The 12,529-nt window shown below is 52.9% G+C and overlaps 1 protein-coding gene across 1 annotated transcript in view; it reads right to left on the reverse strand.

Annotated features, from left to right (window-relative positions):
* Positions 1-7,505, reverse strand: part of LOC136948690 (cysteine-rich motor neuron 1 protein-like) — a 31,246-nt gene extending 23,741 nt beyond the window's left edge. The window contains exons 1-3 of the mRNA XM_067242651.1: positions 7,208-7,505; positions 2,874-3,035; positions 2,402-2,575 (exon numbers count right to left, since the gene is read on the reverse strand). Of these exons, the coding sequence (XP_067098752.1) occupies positions 2,402-2,575; positions 2,874-3,035; positions 7,208-7,505 (634 nt within the window). The remainder of the gene's footprint in view (positions 1-2,401; positions 2,576-2,873; positions 3,036-7,207) is intronic.
* Positions 7,506-12,529: the final 5,024 nt, after the last annotated feature.

Here is a 12,529-nt window from a genome sequence, read left to right on the forward strand (position 1 = left end):
CTGGGCCTTTGAGCAGCCGTGTCACAGAGAGGCTGCAGCCAATCAGAACTAACGATGCATCTACAAGCTAGCGCTGTGGTGGTGAGGTGCTGCTGGTACCCTGGTATCATGGATGTACCCTGGTACCATGCTGGTACCCTGGCATTATGCTGGTAATCTGCCTCAGCCCTCAGTTCCCCCTCTGACGGTACCCGGCTGTTTGAAGTTAGCCTCGGTGCCACGCTGCCTGACCACGGTGACAGAGGTCCTGTAGAGGCCTCAGACAGGGCAGGAGACGTCGACCATCTCTCAAACACACCAGACGGAGAAGCAGCTCATGTTTTTATGCTTCGACACCCAGATAAACAATAACCAGAGCAACCAGGATGAGGGAAGAGAGGAGGCCGGTTTCTGAGAGAGGGAGAAAGAGAGACCAGACCAAACCACTACCATGTGTGAGTTTACAAGACAGGACATGAGATGCTCTGATGGACGACTGAGAAGAACCTGTAAGTGTCGGCCGACAGGGTCAGCTTTGATCTCCAGCTGCGTGTGAAGAGGGCTGGGGAGGTACAGGATCTCTCATGTGGAGAGAGCAGGCTTTACTGTACAGAACATGAAGCCATCACACTAATGGGCCTTGCTCCAGACTCAAATCACTGCTTCTGTCCTCAAAGACAGATCTGTTGTATCCTGGAAGGCCTAACTTGCCCCAAACGCCCCCGCTCACTGAGCTGGTGAGATCACCTCAGAGTTTCGTCCCTGCAGGAGGAGGAGACACAGGAGGCTTCTACGAAGACATCCTGACAAACACAAACACGATCACGCAAGATCCCCACGATCACCCGAGGGGCTGCACACACAGCCTACTGAGAAACACACACATTCAACCAGAGGCTTGTTGCTAAACGAGGGGCCATTGGAAGGGTGTGTGTATGAGGGGACACAGAGAACTCAATACTGCCGAAAATGTTTAAGATCTCAAGATTTAACACTGTGTTTGTGTGTGTGTGTGAACTACGCTTCCCACAGTTCCAGAACCTGAACTAAGCTTCCCACAGTTCCAGAACCTGAACTACACTTCCCACAGTTCAAGAACCTGAACTACACTTCCCACAGTTCCAGAACCTGAACTACACTTCCCACAGTTCAAGAACCTGAACTACACTTCCCACAGTTCCAGAACCTGAACTACCCTTCCCACAGTTCCAGAACCTGAACTACACTTCCCACAGTTCCAGAGGGGCTTGCTGAGCACACAGCTGAGCAGTGCCTCCTAACACAGCCAAGCTTGTGCTCTTCACTAACAGCAGCGTTTGATTGTAGTCCTAATCATCTCAGGCATGCCTCCGTGGCGTCCGGTCAGCTACAACATGCTGCTCTGTCTGGCTGTCTCAGCCACTCACTGGAAGTCCATCAGCATCACACACACATACGCTGCAAGAGATTGTTTTTGTCTCAAACTGAACTGAGATAAATGATCAAGGCGAGTAGTGTGAATAACAAATATATGTAGTAGCTAATATAAACTAACTGGGTAGTTATGGAGACATATGGCCTGCTTATGTGTCTGTCTGTTCTTGTGTGTGTGCGTGCGTGTGTGTGTGGGTGAGTGTGTGTGGGTGAGTGTGTGTGCGTATAAGGAGTGATCCAGCAGGTGAGAGTGCAGTATGACTCCACACAGTGTATGTTCTGCTAGTGTGACTCTGAGCGCTGCCACACCCGTCAGAACTGAGCCCACCTCGTCCATCCTGACCAGCCAATCAGAGACGCTAGGAGATGCACATTCTCCAGAGGTGAGTCCCATGTAAACCCTCTCAGGCTGGTCACATGCTTCTGGGTTCTCCAGGCCGTTTGCCCCCCCCCCCCCCCCTCTCTCTCTACCTCTCTCTCTCTCTCCCTCTCCTTGTCTCTCTCCCTCTCCTTCTCTCTCTCCCTCTCTCTCCATCTGAATGTTGGCACGGAGAGAGGGGTTTTGGAATAGACTGCCTGCTCATCTCTTCAGACCCTGTGATTTTTCACAGGTAGAGTTGAGCCAGTGGCCCAGTTGACCTGCCCCCCCTGCCCCCTCTGCCCCCCTGCCCCCTCTGCCCCCCTGCCCCCTCTACACCAGTTGGATCCCTGCTGCCAGACAGGCAGAGACGTTCTCTGGGAAACTGTGTTCCACTCAGTGTTCAAGGTGAAACCTTATAATACAGTGTCTACGTACAGCTAGTTTATATCAGTAATGCTTATAGTTTTACGAATTAGTAGTTTGACCGATTGATCAGGAGAAAGACCTTGATATGTTTCCTGTAAATGTAGCATTTCAATGGAACTTCCTTGAAGTCAGTTTAACTTTGACAGTAACTACATGTAGACATATTTAAACAGTGGTGGGTTAGCTGTAGGTTGTCTGTAGGTTGTGTGCAGGTGAGCTCACCTGAGGCCTGCTCACACTGGCTGCGGTTGCTGTAGGAGAAATGAGGCTGGCAGCTCTGGGCCTCGCACACACACCCCTCCAGCGTCAGGTTACAGCCTGAGAACAAGCAGCCAGGCGGGGCTGGACCCACAAACCTCTCCCTGCTCCGCTCCCTGTGCTCGGGCCCACGGGCCTCTGCACGCACACACACACACACACACACACACACACACCAGGAGTCATCCGTGAGTCATAATCAACGGCACACAGGAGGACAGGGGTGCCCAGACAAAGCCCTGAGCGTGTGTGTGTCATCACCAGGATCTGTAACTTAGTCACCACACTCACATCTGCTATGGATTAACAACCTTCAACAGATAGCATTCTACAAGCATGAGGGAGGCAGGGGGGTAGGGAAGCAGGGAGGGAGGGAGGCAGGGGGGCAGGGAGGGAGGCAGGGGGGCAGGGAGGGAGGGGGGCAGGGAGTACTCACCTGTCGTGCTGGCCTCCATGCAGGTCTCTCTGTCTGGGAAGGAGAAGGAGGCGAGGCAGGAGTGCCGTGCGTCACACACACACTGGGCCCCTGCCCTGTCACACCCTGTCAGCAGGGGGCAGCGATCATCCTCCAGCCCTGCCTCGGGGTGCTCGGGGACAACTGTGGAGAGGAGAGGAGACATATCATTAATAATGTTGCCAACAGCAGTGGATTTCTCCCCTGTACCTCAGACCGTCTTAAGGAGGGGGGGGGGGGCTGTGGTGGGGATGCACAAATGTTTTTCTAAGGGACTGATCTCATGTGAGGGCATGAGAATGGAATGTCACGGTCTCTACTCATGAATAACTAATGAAAGGCATCATCAATCATCTTGTGTATTAATTTAATGCAGATACAAGATTCTTGGGAGTGGGTGACGGATACTACAGAATGAAATGGGAAAAACACGTCATCAGTTTCAACAGATGCTCTTTTCCCACAAGTCCACTGGCAGTCCTCTGTGGCTGTCATTGTTGATGTGTAATAATAATCTAAAGCTGCCAGAGAAACAGTGACCCTGGGTGGCAGACAGTCCTTTTGACAGACAACAGAGGTGGTAAAGGAGCTGGGAAAATAAAGAGGGGAGGAGAGGAGGGGGTAGGTGGCAATATTAAGTTGTTTGGCCTTGAAATCATGGAGTGTGTGTCAGGACAGGAGAGAGAGTAAGAGAGAGAGGGGAGGGAGAGAACGAGAGAGATAGTGTGTCTGTGTGTGTGTGTGTGTGTGTGTGTGTGTGCTCCCTAGGATTGCTAAATTAGGTCTACAGACTAAGAGTCAGGACCAAAGAGGTGTGTGTGTATCTGTGTGTGTGTATCTGTGTGTGGGTCAGGGCCAGTGTAGATACGGAACATGAGAGGTGAGGAGGGGGTGGAGGAGACCTCTCACTGGCTGGTGAAGGGTCCTACCAGTCCTGCCAGACAGCAGGACCCAGGCCTGGGGGCCCAGACCCTGGGGACTCCTCTCACCCTTGGAGCCTGCCTGTCCTGGCATCCACAACTGGATGAGGGGAAAGCTGACCCCATGAGGCCTTCTGGCTGATAGTAAGCTAAAAAGGAAGTCTTTGAAATGATAATGTGAGAGGTGGACGTCATGTGAAGGAGCAGGCGAGAGCGGGGGGGGGGGGGGAGGGGGGGGGGGAGGGGGGGGGAGAGGGGGGTGGAGGGGGGGGAGTGGAAAAGTTTTGAAAGGTTGAATAAATATATTTTTAATTAAGTTTCAAAAGGTTGACAAAATTCTTTTGAAAAAAAAAACTATTTTCTAAAAAACTATTCACTTTTTTGTGTAGTTTCTGTGAACTTTTTTTTTATATTTAAGTTTGAAGAAATTATTTTGAAAATACGTTTCCAAAAACCTTTGTGTGTGAAAAAAGTTTCAAAAGGTTAAAAAAATTCTTGTTGACAAAAAAAAAAAAAAAAGTTCAACAAGTTCATAAAATGTTGTTTAAAAACGTTTTTAAAAAAAGGTTGGAAAGGTTGAACAAATTATTTTAAAAAAAAGTTTTCTAAAAAACATGCTACTTTATTCTGTCTTATTGTTTGTGAAAAAGTTAAAAAATTTAAAAAAATTCAAATGGGAAAAAGTTTGGAAAGGTTACAAAAATATTTCAGATTTTTTCTTTTTTTTATCTTTTAAAAGGTTGAACTAATTATTTTGAAAAAAAAGTTTCTACAAAACGTTAAATATTTTCATATTGTGTTGTGTGTGAAAAAAATACAGATACAGAACAGCATGTCATCAATATCAACCATCCTTTCATATGACCCCCCTCCCCCAGACCCTCCCTCCCCAGACCCCCTTCCTCCCCCAGACCCTCCCTCCCCAGACCCCCTTCCTCCCGCAGACCCCCTTCCTCCCCAGACCCCCTTCCTCCCGCAGACCCCCTTCCTCCCGCAGACCCCCTTCCTCCCGCAGACCCCCTTCCTCTCCCAGACCCCCTTCCTCCCGCAGACCCCCTTCCTCCCCCAGACCCCCTTCCTCCCCAAGACCCTCCACCCTCCAGTACTGACCACCCAGGAGAAGAAGACCCTGAGCAGAAAGCAGGATCAGCCAGCGGAAGCGTTTACTCCTTGGTCTTGATTGCGAGCCTAATCACTCTAAGACTGTGGCCCCGCGTGAGGAGCTCTGGAGCTGGGGGCGCAGGGCAGGGGGGGGGCGCAGGGCAGGAGGGGGGGGGGCGCAGGGCAGGAGGGGGGCGCAGGGCAGGAGGGGGGGGGGCAGGGCAGGGCAGGGGGGGGGGCAGGGCAGGAGGGGGGCGCAGGGCAGGAGGGGGGGGGGCAGGGCAGGGCAGGGGGGGGGGCAGGGCAGGAGGGGGGCGCAGGGCAGAGGGGGGGGGGCAGGGCAGGGGGGGGGGCGCAGGGCAGGAGGGGGGGGGGAACAGCCAGAGGACAAGAGACACGACTCAATCAGTGGAGGCCCCTTCCTCTCCAAACTGTTAATTTGTGGAGGGGCTGCAGGGATACGGAGGGGGATTAGGGAAGCTAACCTGTACATAGAGCCCAATCAGGGGAGCTTTCCCCTGGGATGGCCTGGGGCCAGAGACCCCCAGCTCCTCCAGACCCTCCAGACCCCCAGCTCCTCCAGACCCCCAGCTCCTCCAGACCCCCACCTCCTCCAGACCCCCAGCCCCTCCAGCTCCTCCAGACCCCCGGCTCCTCCAGACCCCCGGCTCCTCCAGACCCCCAGCCCCTCAAGACCTCCAGCTCCTCCAGACCTCCAGCTCCTCCAGACCTCCAGCTCCTCCAGACCCCCAGCCCCTCAAGACCTCCAGCTCCTCCAGACCCCCAGACCCTCCAGACCCCCAGCTACTCCAGACTCCCAGCTCCTCCAGACCTCCAGCTCCTCCAGACCTCCAGCTCCTCCAGACCTCCAGCTCCTCCAGACCCCCAGCCTCTCCAGACCCCCAGCTCCTCCAGGCCCCCAGCCTCTCCAGACCCCCAGCTCCTCCAGACCCCCAGCTCCTCCAGTGGGGTAGAGCCAGGAGAGAGAGTAGGCAGGTGTAGGGGGGGTGGAGCCAGGAGAGAGAGTAGGGCAGGTGTAGCAATGTGTATCCTGGCCGTGGCTTCATGATTCAGGGGACAAGCCGGATGGCTCAGAGGGAAGAACTCTGCTCAGCCTCTCCAAGACCACAGCAGAGCCCCAACCAACACTGCAGCCCTCAGGGGAACAGCTACCTCGGGGGAACAGCTACCTCGGAGGAACAGCTACCTCAGGGGAACAGCTACCTCGGAGGAACAGCTACCTCAGGGGAACAGCTACCTCGGAGGAACAGCTACCTCAGGGGAACAAGTACCTCGGAGGAACAGCTACCACGGAGGAACGGCTACCTCAAAGGTACCTGTTCATTCATTCTGTCTGAGACTCAAGACACCCTTTCCTCCACAGGGTGGAGTCCACATCTCAGCAGCCAGCAAAGGGCTGGTATAGAGCAGCTGGTATAGAGCAGCATTGTTCAGATGAAGGGCCAGGGACAGAGAAGAGCTCTGACTCATACTAAGGTCACTGTGAAATGTGCCAATGAAAACCTGATGGTGCGACTGTTGCAACACTCAAGACTGACCCAAGGGAGAGCTTACAGGCACATCTCTGGCCTGTGGATTGTGTAACCACGTCAAGCCGAACAAACTCCCAAATAGAACCGTTTAATTCTTACTCGGAAAATCAAATAAGCAAGCCTAATCAATGTGTACACACACAATTGCACCTAACAGTCTCCCATTGTTAGGGAGCACGTGGTTTGGAACTCAAGAATGCCACTGTGGTTTGTGACTGGTTTTAAACTGACAGGCTGGGTTGGGAAGTCTAACTGTCGTGTTACTGAAGGCTGGATGCCAGAGTCCTGCTGCCAGACCTATTGTCCTGCCTTTGAGCTAACAGTTCTGGGGGAAATGAGCAGTTGAACATGAGTCCTGTCTTGGCAGTCAAGTGGTACTTAAGCAAGGGATCTGCCCAGACCAGCCCGGCCCAGTAACAAGGTAAACACACATCCGCAATCCATGGAACCATGGATTTACTGTGACAGTGATGGTTGGTTGGACCCAAATGACTGAGTTATAACTGACTATGCTGACTACATAAACTATCGCCTTTGAGTGGTCCAACTGAACGTTGTTGCATCCGATACGTTTTTTCCATGACCATCATTGGCATCTCAACAATGACGGCGCCAAAATGTCTATAAGTATCGTCAAAATGTAGCGTATGACAACAAAACATGCAAAATCGTTACAAAAGTCCCTGAATAGTCCTAAATTTGACTATGAAGATTGAAACAATACGAAAAATGAAAGTCATACCTTTGCAAACGCCGATTTCAGGTAGAGTCACGTCTGCAGTTTGGTTCCCAGCCGCGCAGGTCAGTCCCAGAGCGCAGTAACCAAGTCCCCAGTCCTGCCCCCCGCACTGCTCCCACTCCAGCCGGGGGCACTGGTCACAGCACCCGCACGGGTCCCGGGCCAGACTCCGGCCGCCCTCGCAGCCGTGCGGAGCCTGCACGGGACACGTCCGGAGACTGCACGGCGTACACTCGTGAGCCGTTAACACGCGCACCAGAATGAAGACATTCGCAAACGCAATCAAACACTTGCTGAACATGTTCGCTTCAGAAACCGTTCACGTGTTTTAAAAGTATGCCGCTCTTTACCGTATGTCAAGCGACCGCCACATGAAATATGAGAATTATGCTGGCTGTGTGTCCAAAGTTACAGGTCCCGTAAAAAAAAAATAAGACGAAAAAGTTATGCTTTTCCCAAGCAAACAGTATTTCAATACGCGTATTCCACTTCCAATTCCAAGCCAATTCCTGAGGAAACGGCAAAGCTGCTACTGTACTCGGATACTTTTCGTTGACAATATCCACAGGCTATAGCTTCTGCTAGGCGCACTTTCACACAGTGCCGTTGGTGCCGTTATCTTCTTGTCTCTGAGCAGAACACGACCTCCACAAGCTCCTCTACTGGAGCGCGACTGTACAGGAGAGAAGTGATGAAGCCCAAACACAACACGGGGATGCAATCTGAGACCCAGACTGACATTACAGGCACATACAAACGAGCAGCACCCCTTCCCCTTGACTGACACGAGCACCGTCCAGTCACGAGGAGCGAACGGAGGGAGGATTTGAACACGTTTATCCCCTTTTGGCAAATATTTAAAAAATGTAGGCTTTTTGTGCTGTTTAACATTTCGGTAGGCTACTTTTCGGAAGTGTACTTCTTTCCAAAGATTTAATGTTGTCAAAAATGTAAAACCTAAAAAACAAAACTTTTAACTTTAGTTTTCCACATAAAATACTTTTTTGACTGGGAGCATAAACCCATGAAATGCATCACAGAACATCATTAAATAAAACATATATAATATATATGTGTTTATATAAACACAAGCATTCAGCTCAACATAATTCAGCGGGGGTCAGTAAACAGTGAGCAGGTGAAGCCTGCAGCGTCGCTAGGACTGTGAGGAGCCCAGCCCCAGCCTCCCTCAGGCCCCAGCCTCCCTCAGGCCCCAGCCTCCCTCAGGCCCCAGCCTCCCTCAGCCCCAGCCTCCCTCAGGCCCCAGCCTCCCTCAGCCCCAGCCTCCCTCAGGCCCCAGCCTCCCTCAGCCCCAGCCTCCCTCAGCCCCAGCCTCCCTCAGGCCCCAGCCTCCACCTCAGGGGTCAGGGGTCGCCTGGCCTCTGACCACTCACACTGCCTTGTTTTCCCTCCAGTCCTTCATGTTTCAGCATCATGTAAATGATACTGGACCAGCAGGGTTGCTTAGCAGCCAGTGTTTCCCCACTTTTGTTTATGTTTCTCGTCCAGAAAGGACCAAAGGTTAGCGAGTCTTGAACAGCGCACTCTCGACTCCTGGAACAGATCTGGTTTGTGTTTCTCTGCGTGTTCGGAGGAACAGAAAACAGTGCTACTCACTGGAGCAGGACTCAACTCAGGCAGGCTGAGGCTGTTTACCCTGATGCACAGGGGGGGTTGCGGTGTGCTAGAGTTAGGGCTAGGGCTAGGGCTAGGGCCGGCACTGTTGGGGTCAGGGCTAGGGCTAGGGCCGGCACTGTTGGGGTCAGGGCTAGGGTTTAGGGGTTAGGGGCTAGGACCGGCACTGTTGTGGACAGTGCTGTCTTAGGGTTAGTCATGCTGCTGGAGGGCTGCTGTCTGTTGTCTCTGGGAGGAAGTCAGGGTCTGAGAAGAACAGCTGGTAACGGAAGATTTAATTTCCTTCAGTGTTCATTCACCCTCACTGTCAGTACACACAGGTACAATTCCTCTTATTCCCTCCTCTCATCCCCTCATACTCTCATCCCCTCATCCCCTCATCCTCTCATCCCTCATCCCCTCATCCTCTCATCCTCTCATCCCCTCATCCTCTCATCCTCTCATCCCCTCATCCTCTCATCCCCTCATCCCCTCATCCTCTCCTCCTCTCATCCTCTCATCCCCTCATCCCCTCATCCCCTCATCCTCTCATCCTCTCATCCCCTCATCCCCATATCCCCCTCATCCCCTCATCCTCTCATCCTCTCATTCCCTCATCCCTGATTCACCAGTTCACCTCATGGTCTGTTGGCTTATTTATACCTCGGTAAAATCTGTTCATCACCTGTGACATTTACCAGTCTGTGTGTGTGTGTGTGTGTGTGTGTGAGAGAGAGAGAGTTAGATGACAGTGAGAGAAAGAGAGACCAGGTAAATGTGTGACAGAAAGAGATGGATGATTACAGGAACCGTAAGAGAGAGAGACAAGGAGAGTGAGCTTGAGAGAGGGAGTTTGTTTGTCTGTTTACAGTGTATACAGGTGGGCTGAACAGGTCACGGGTCAGCCAGTGTTTGTGAGCCCGTGTTTGGGTGTGTGATGCAGGGCCAGGGTGGGTAATCGGGAGAGTTCCCGGTGGGCCGCTTCACTTTTGGGGCCGGTCGAGGATTTTTGTTGTTGTTGACATTTGTCACGTTAGTCTATCTTCTCTTAAAGTAGGCTACACACGTTCCGCATTCTGACACCTCAGCCTCAGCATGGGTTGTACCATGTGAGGGAGTTCTCCCCCTCCCAAATAGAGTTGGTTGGGTCCATGGCCGTCTTTTCCGGTGTTGTGCCGAAATCTCACTCCCTGACAGAATTGTAAACCTTGGTTTCCCTCGTCTTAGGCTTTGAGAAAACTGTCAGTAGGATATTTCATTCATGTTTCATTGAAATATAAGTGATGTTGCGCTGCACTTGAAAGCCTATACGATTTGTATGTCGTGCTACATGTAAATCTGAATGATTGTTTCACCAAAATAGACACATCGGTCAGGGGAGTGAGATTTCGGCACAACACGGCTACCGATAGCTGGGACCTACCGCAACGATACGCGTCAGGGAGGATGGATGGGAGCAGGGCCGGAGTGATGGCATCACTAGACAAGGTTTTACCAATTGAAAAACGTCTGCTTATTTTACATAAAGCTCAAAAAACCTTTTTGCGTTCAAATAATGGCCAAAAATGTTCGCATTAAGTGTAGAAGTGCCTATCTTGCATCACATCACACTCATACGTCCTAGGTTGGGGCAAAGCTCCGAATGTTTACAACGTCTGGCTCCGTGCCTGATTAACACTCGGATCGTTAAGCAGTCTCAAAAATTGTATCAATATAAAAAATAATACAATCCCTTTCTGTAATCATTGATACCCCCCCAGAAACGTTGACTGCACCCCCAGTCAAAGCAGGCTGCATCCGACCCTGTTTGGTAGCCTATACAAAAAAAGGTCCGGTCTTGGGCCTGAAACTCCCCGGGCTGAAGAGTGGCCCACTCCGGCCTGGTGTGATGTGGCAGATGACTGGTGTTTGTGATGTCTGAGCTTACACAACACGAGGAGGAGGTCATGTTCCTCCACCACCTCATCTGCACCAGACCTTCACTGACCCCTCAGGCACAATATGCTTGCCTGTCTATTCTATATCTTGGGTCACAAAGATCATATCACTAATACTGCATCCTACCTGTGTATAAAATGTAGATTGAATGTTCTAAAACAGTTTAAGCACTGTTTAGTGCTTTTGTGTAGGTTTGAAGATCCAGGTGTAGGTGTTAGGATGCAGGTGTAGGTGTTAGGATTCAGGTGTAGGTGTTAGGATTCAGGTGTAGGTGTTAGGATGCAGGTGTAGGTGTTAGGATGCAGGTGTAGGTGTTAGGATGCAGGTGTAGGTGTTAGGATGCGGGTGTAGGTGTTAGGATGCAGGTGTAGGTGTTAGGATGCAGGTGTAGGTGTTAGGATGCAGGTGTAGGTGTTAGGATGCAGGTGGGGGGATATTAGAGGAGAACGTTCATGGGGAAACAGCCATTCAGATGTCGTTCACTGCAGGCCCCGCCTCACTGCTGGCCCCGCCTCCCTGCAGGCCCCGCCTCCCTGCAGACCCCGCCTCCCTGCAGGCCCCCGCCTCCCTGCAGACCCCGCCTCCCTGCAGTCCCCGCCTCTGTTGAGGCCCCCGCCCTCCCTGCAGGTCCCGCCTCCCTGCAGGGCCAGCCTCTGTGCAGTAGACCAACTAGAACTCCTTCATGTGCAACATCTGCCTCTGATGGGCTCCAACACAAACACTCCAACCAGGAAGCTGCCCAGTAGCACGCATAATCTGCCTCTTCAAGACAGCCCTGCTCTTGTCCTCCTCCTCACCCTCCCCCCCTCCACCCCTCCTCTCCTCCTCCCCCCCAGCACCCATCCTGTCCTCCTCACCCCCCGCCCCCCCCATCCTCTCCTCCGGGGGGTGAGGAGGAGAGGGTGGGGTGGAGGGGCAGGGGGTGAGGGGTGTTGCTCCATGGTATTGAGAGAGTGTGGAGTGAACAGTGTGCAGCACACCCTGATTAGCAGGACAGAGGATCTGCTGGAGGATTTACTGTGAGGACGGACACATGGGCAGCTATCTCCCTGCTCCACTTATCAGCAGCCCCCGCTGCAGCAGCCCCCCGCTGCAGCAGCCCCCCGCTGCAGCAGCCCCCCGCTGCCCTCCTGAGCAGAGCTGGACAGCCAGCCAGCCAGGCACACTGACTGCTGAAGGAGTTATCCAGCTTGTCCACATGTATACTGAGTTGCCCCCCTCCCTCCCTCACCCCCTCGCCTTCCGCCCCCCCCTCACCCCTCGCCTCCCGCCTCCCCTCACCCCCTGCCTCTGCCCCATCCAGGGCGAAGGCAGACCTTGTGAGGCAGGCCTGGGGCTTGTTTGAACGTGTGTAAGTGCCTCTCTCCCGGTCGCTCCTCAGAACAGAGCTAAGTGGAAGCTGTCAGAAGCTGTCGTCTGTACCTCTGCATGCTCATAGAGAATCCCCACAGTGGATTGAGACTTAAAAGAGCCTTTGTGTCCAATTCCCACAACACGTGCCTGTCGTAGTGTGCCCCCTCGTAGGTGCCCCCTCGTAGGTGCCCCCTCGTAGTGTGCCCCCTCGTATTGTGCCCCCTCGTAGTGTGCCCCCTCATAGTGTGCCCCCTCAATAGTGTGCCCCTTTGTAGGTGCCCCCTCGTAGGTGCCCCCTCGTAGTGTGCCCCCCCGTATTGTGCCCCCTCGTAGTGTGCCCCCCTCGTAGTGTGCCCCCTCGTAATGTGCCCCCTCGTAGTGTGCCCCCTCGTATTGTGCCCCCTCGTATTGTGCCCCCTC

Source organism: Osmerus mordax, chromosome 9, assembly GCF_038355195.1.
Source record: "Osmerus mordax isolate fOsmMor3 chromosome 9, fOsmMor3.pri, whole genome shotgun sequence".
In the NCBI taxonomy this organism is placed as follows: domain Eukaryota; kingdom Metazoa; phylum Chordata; class Actinopteri; order Osmeriformes; family Osmeridae; genus Osmerus; species Osmerus mordax.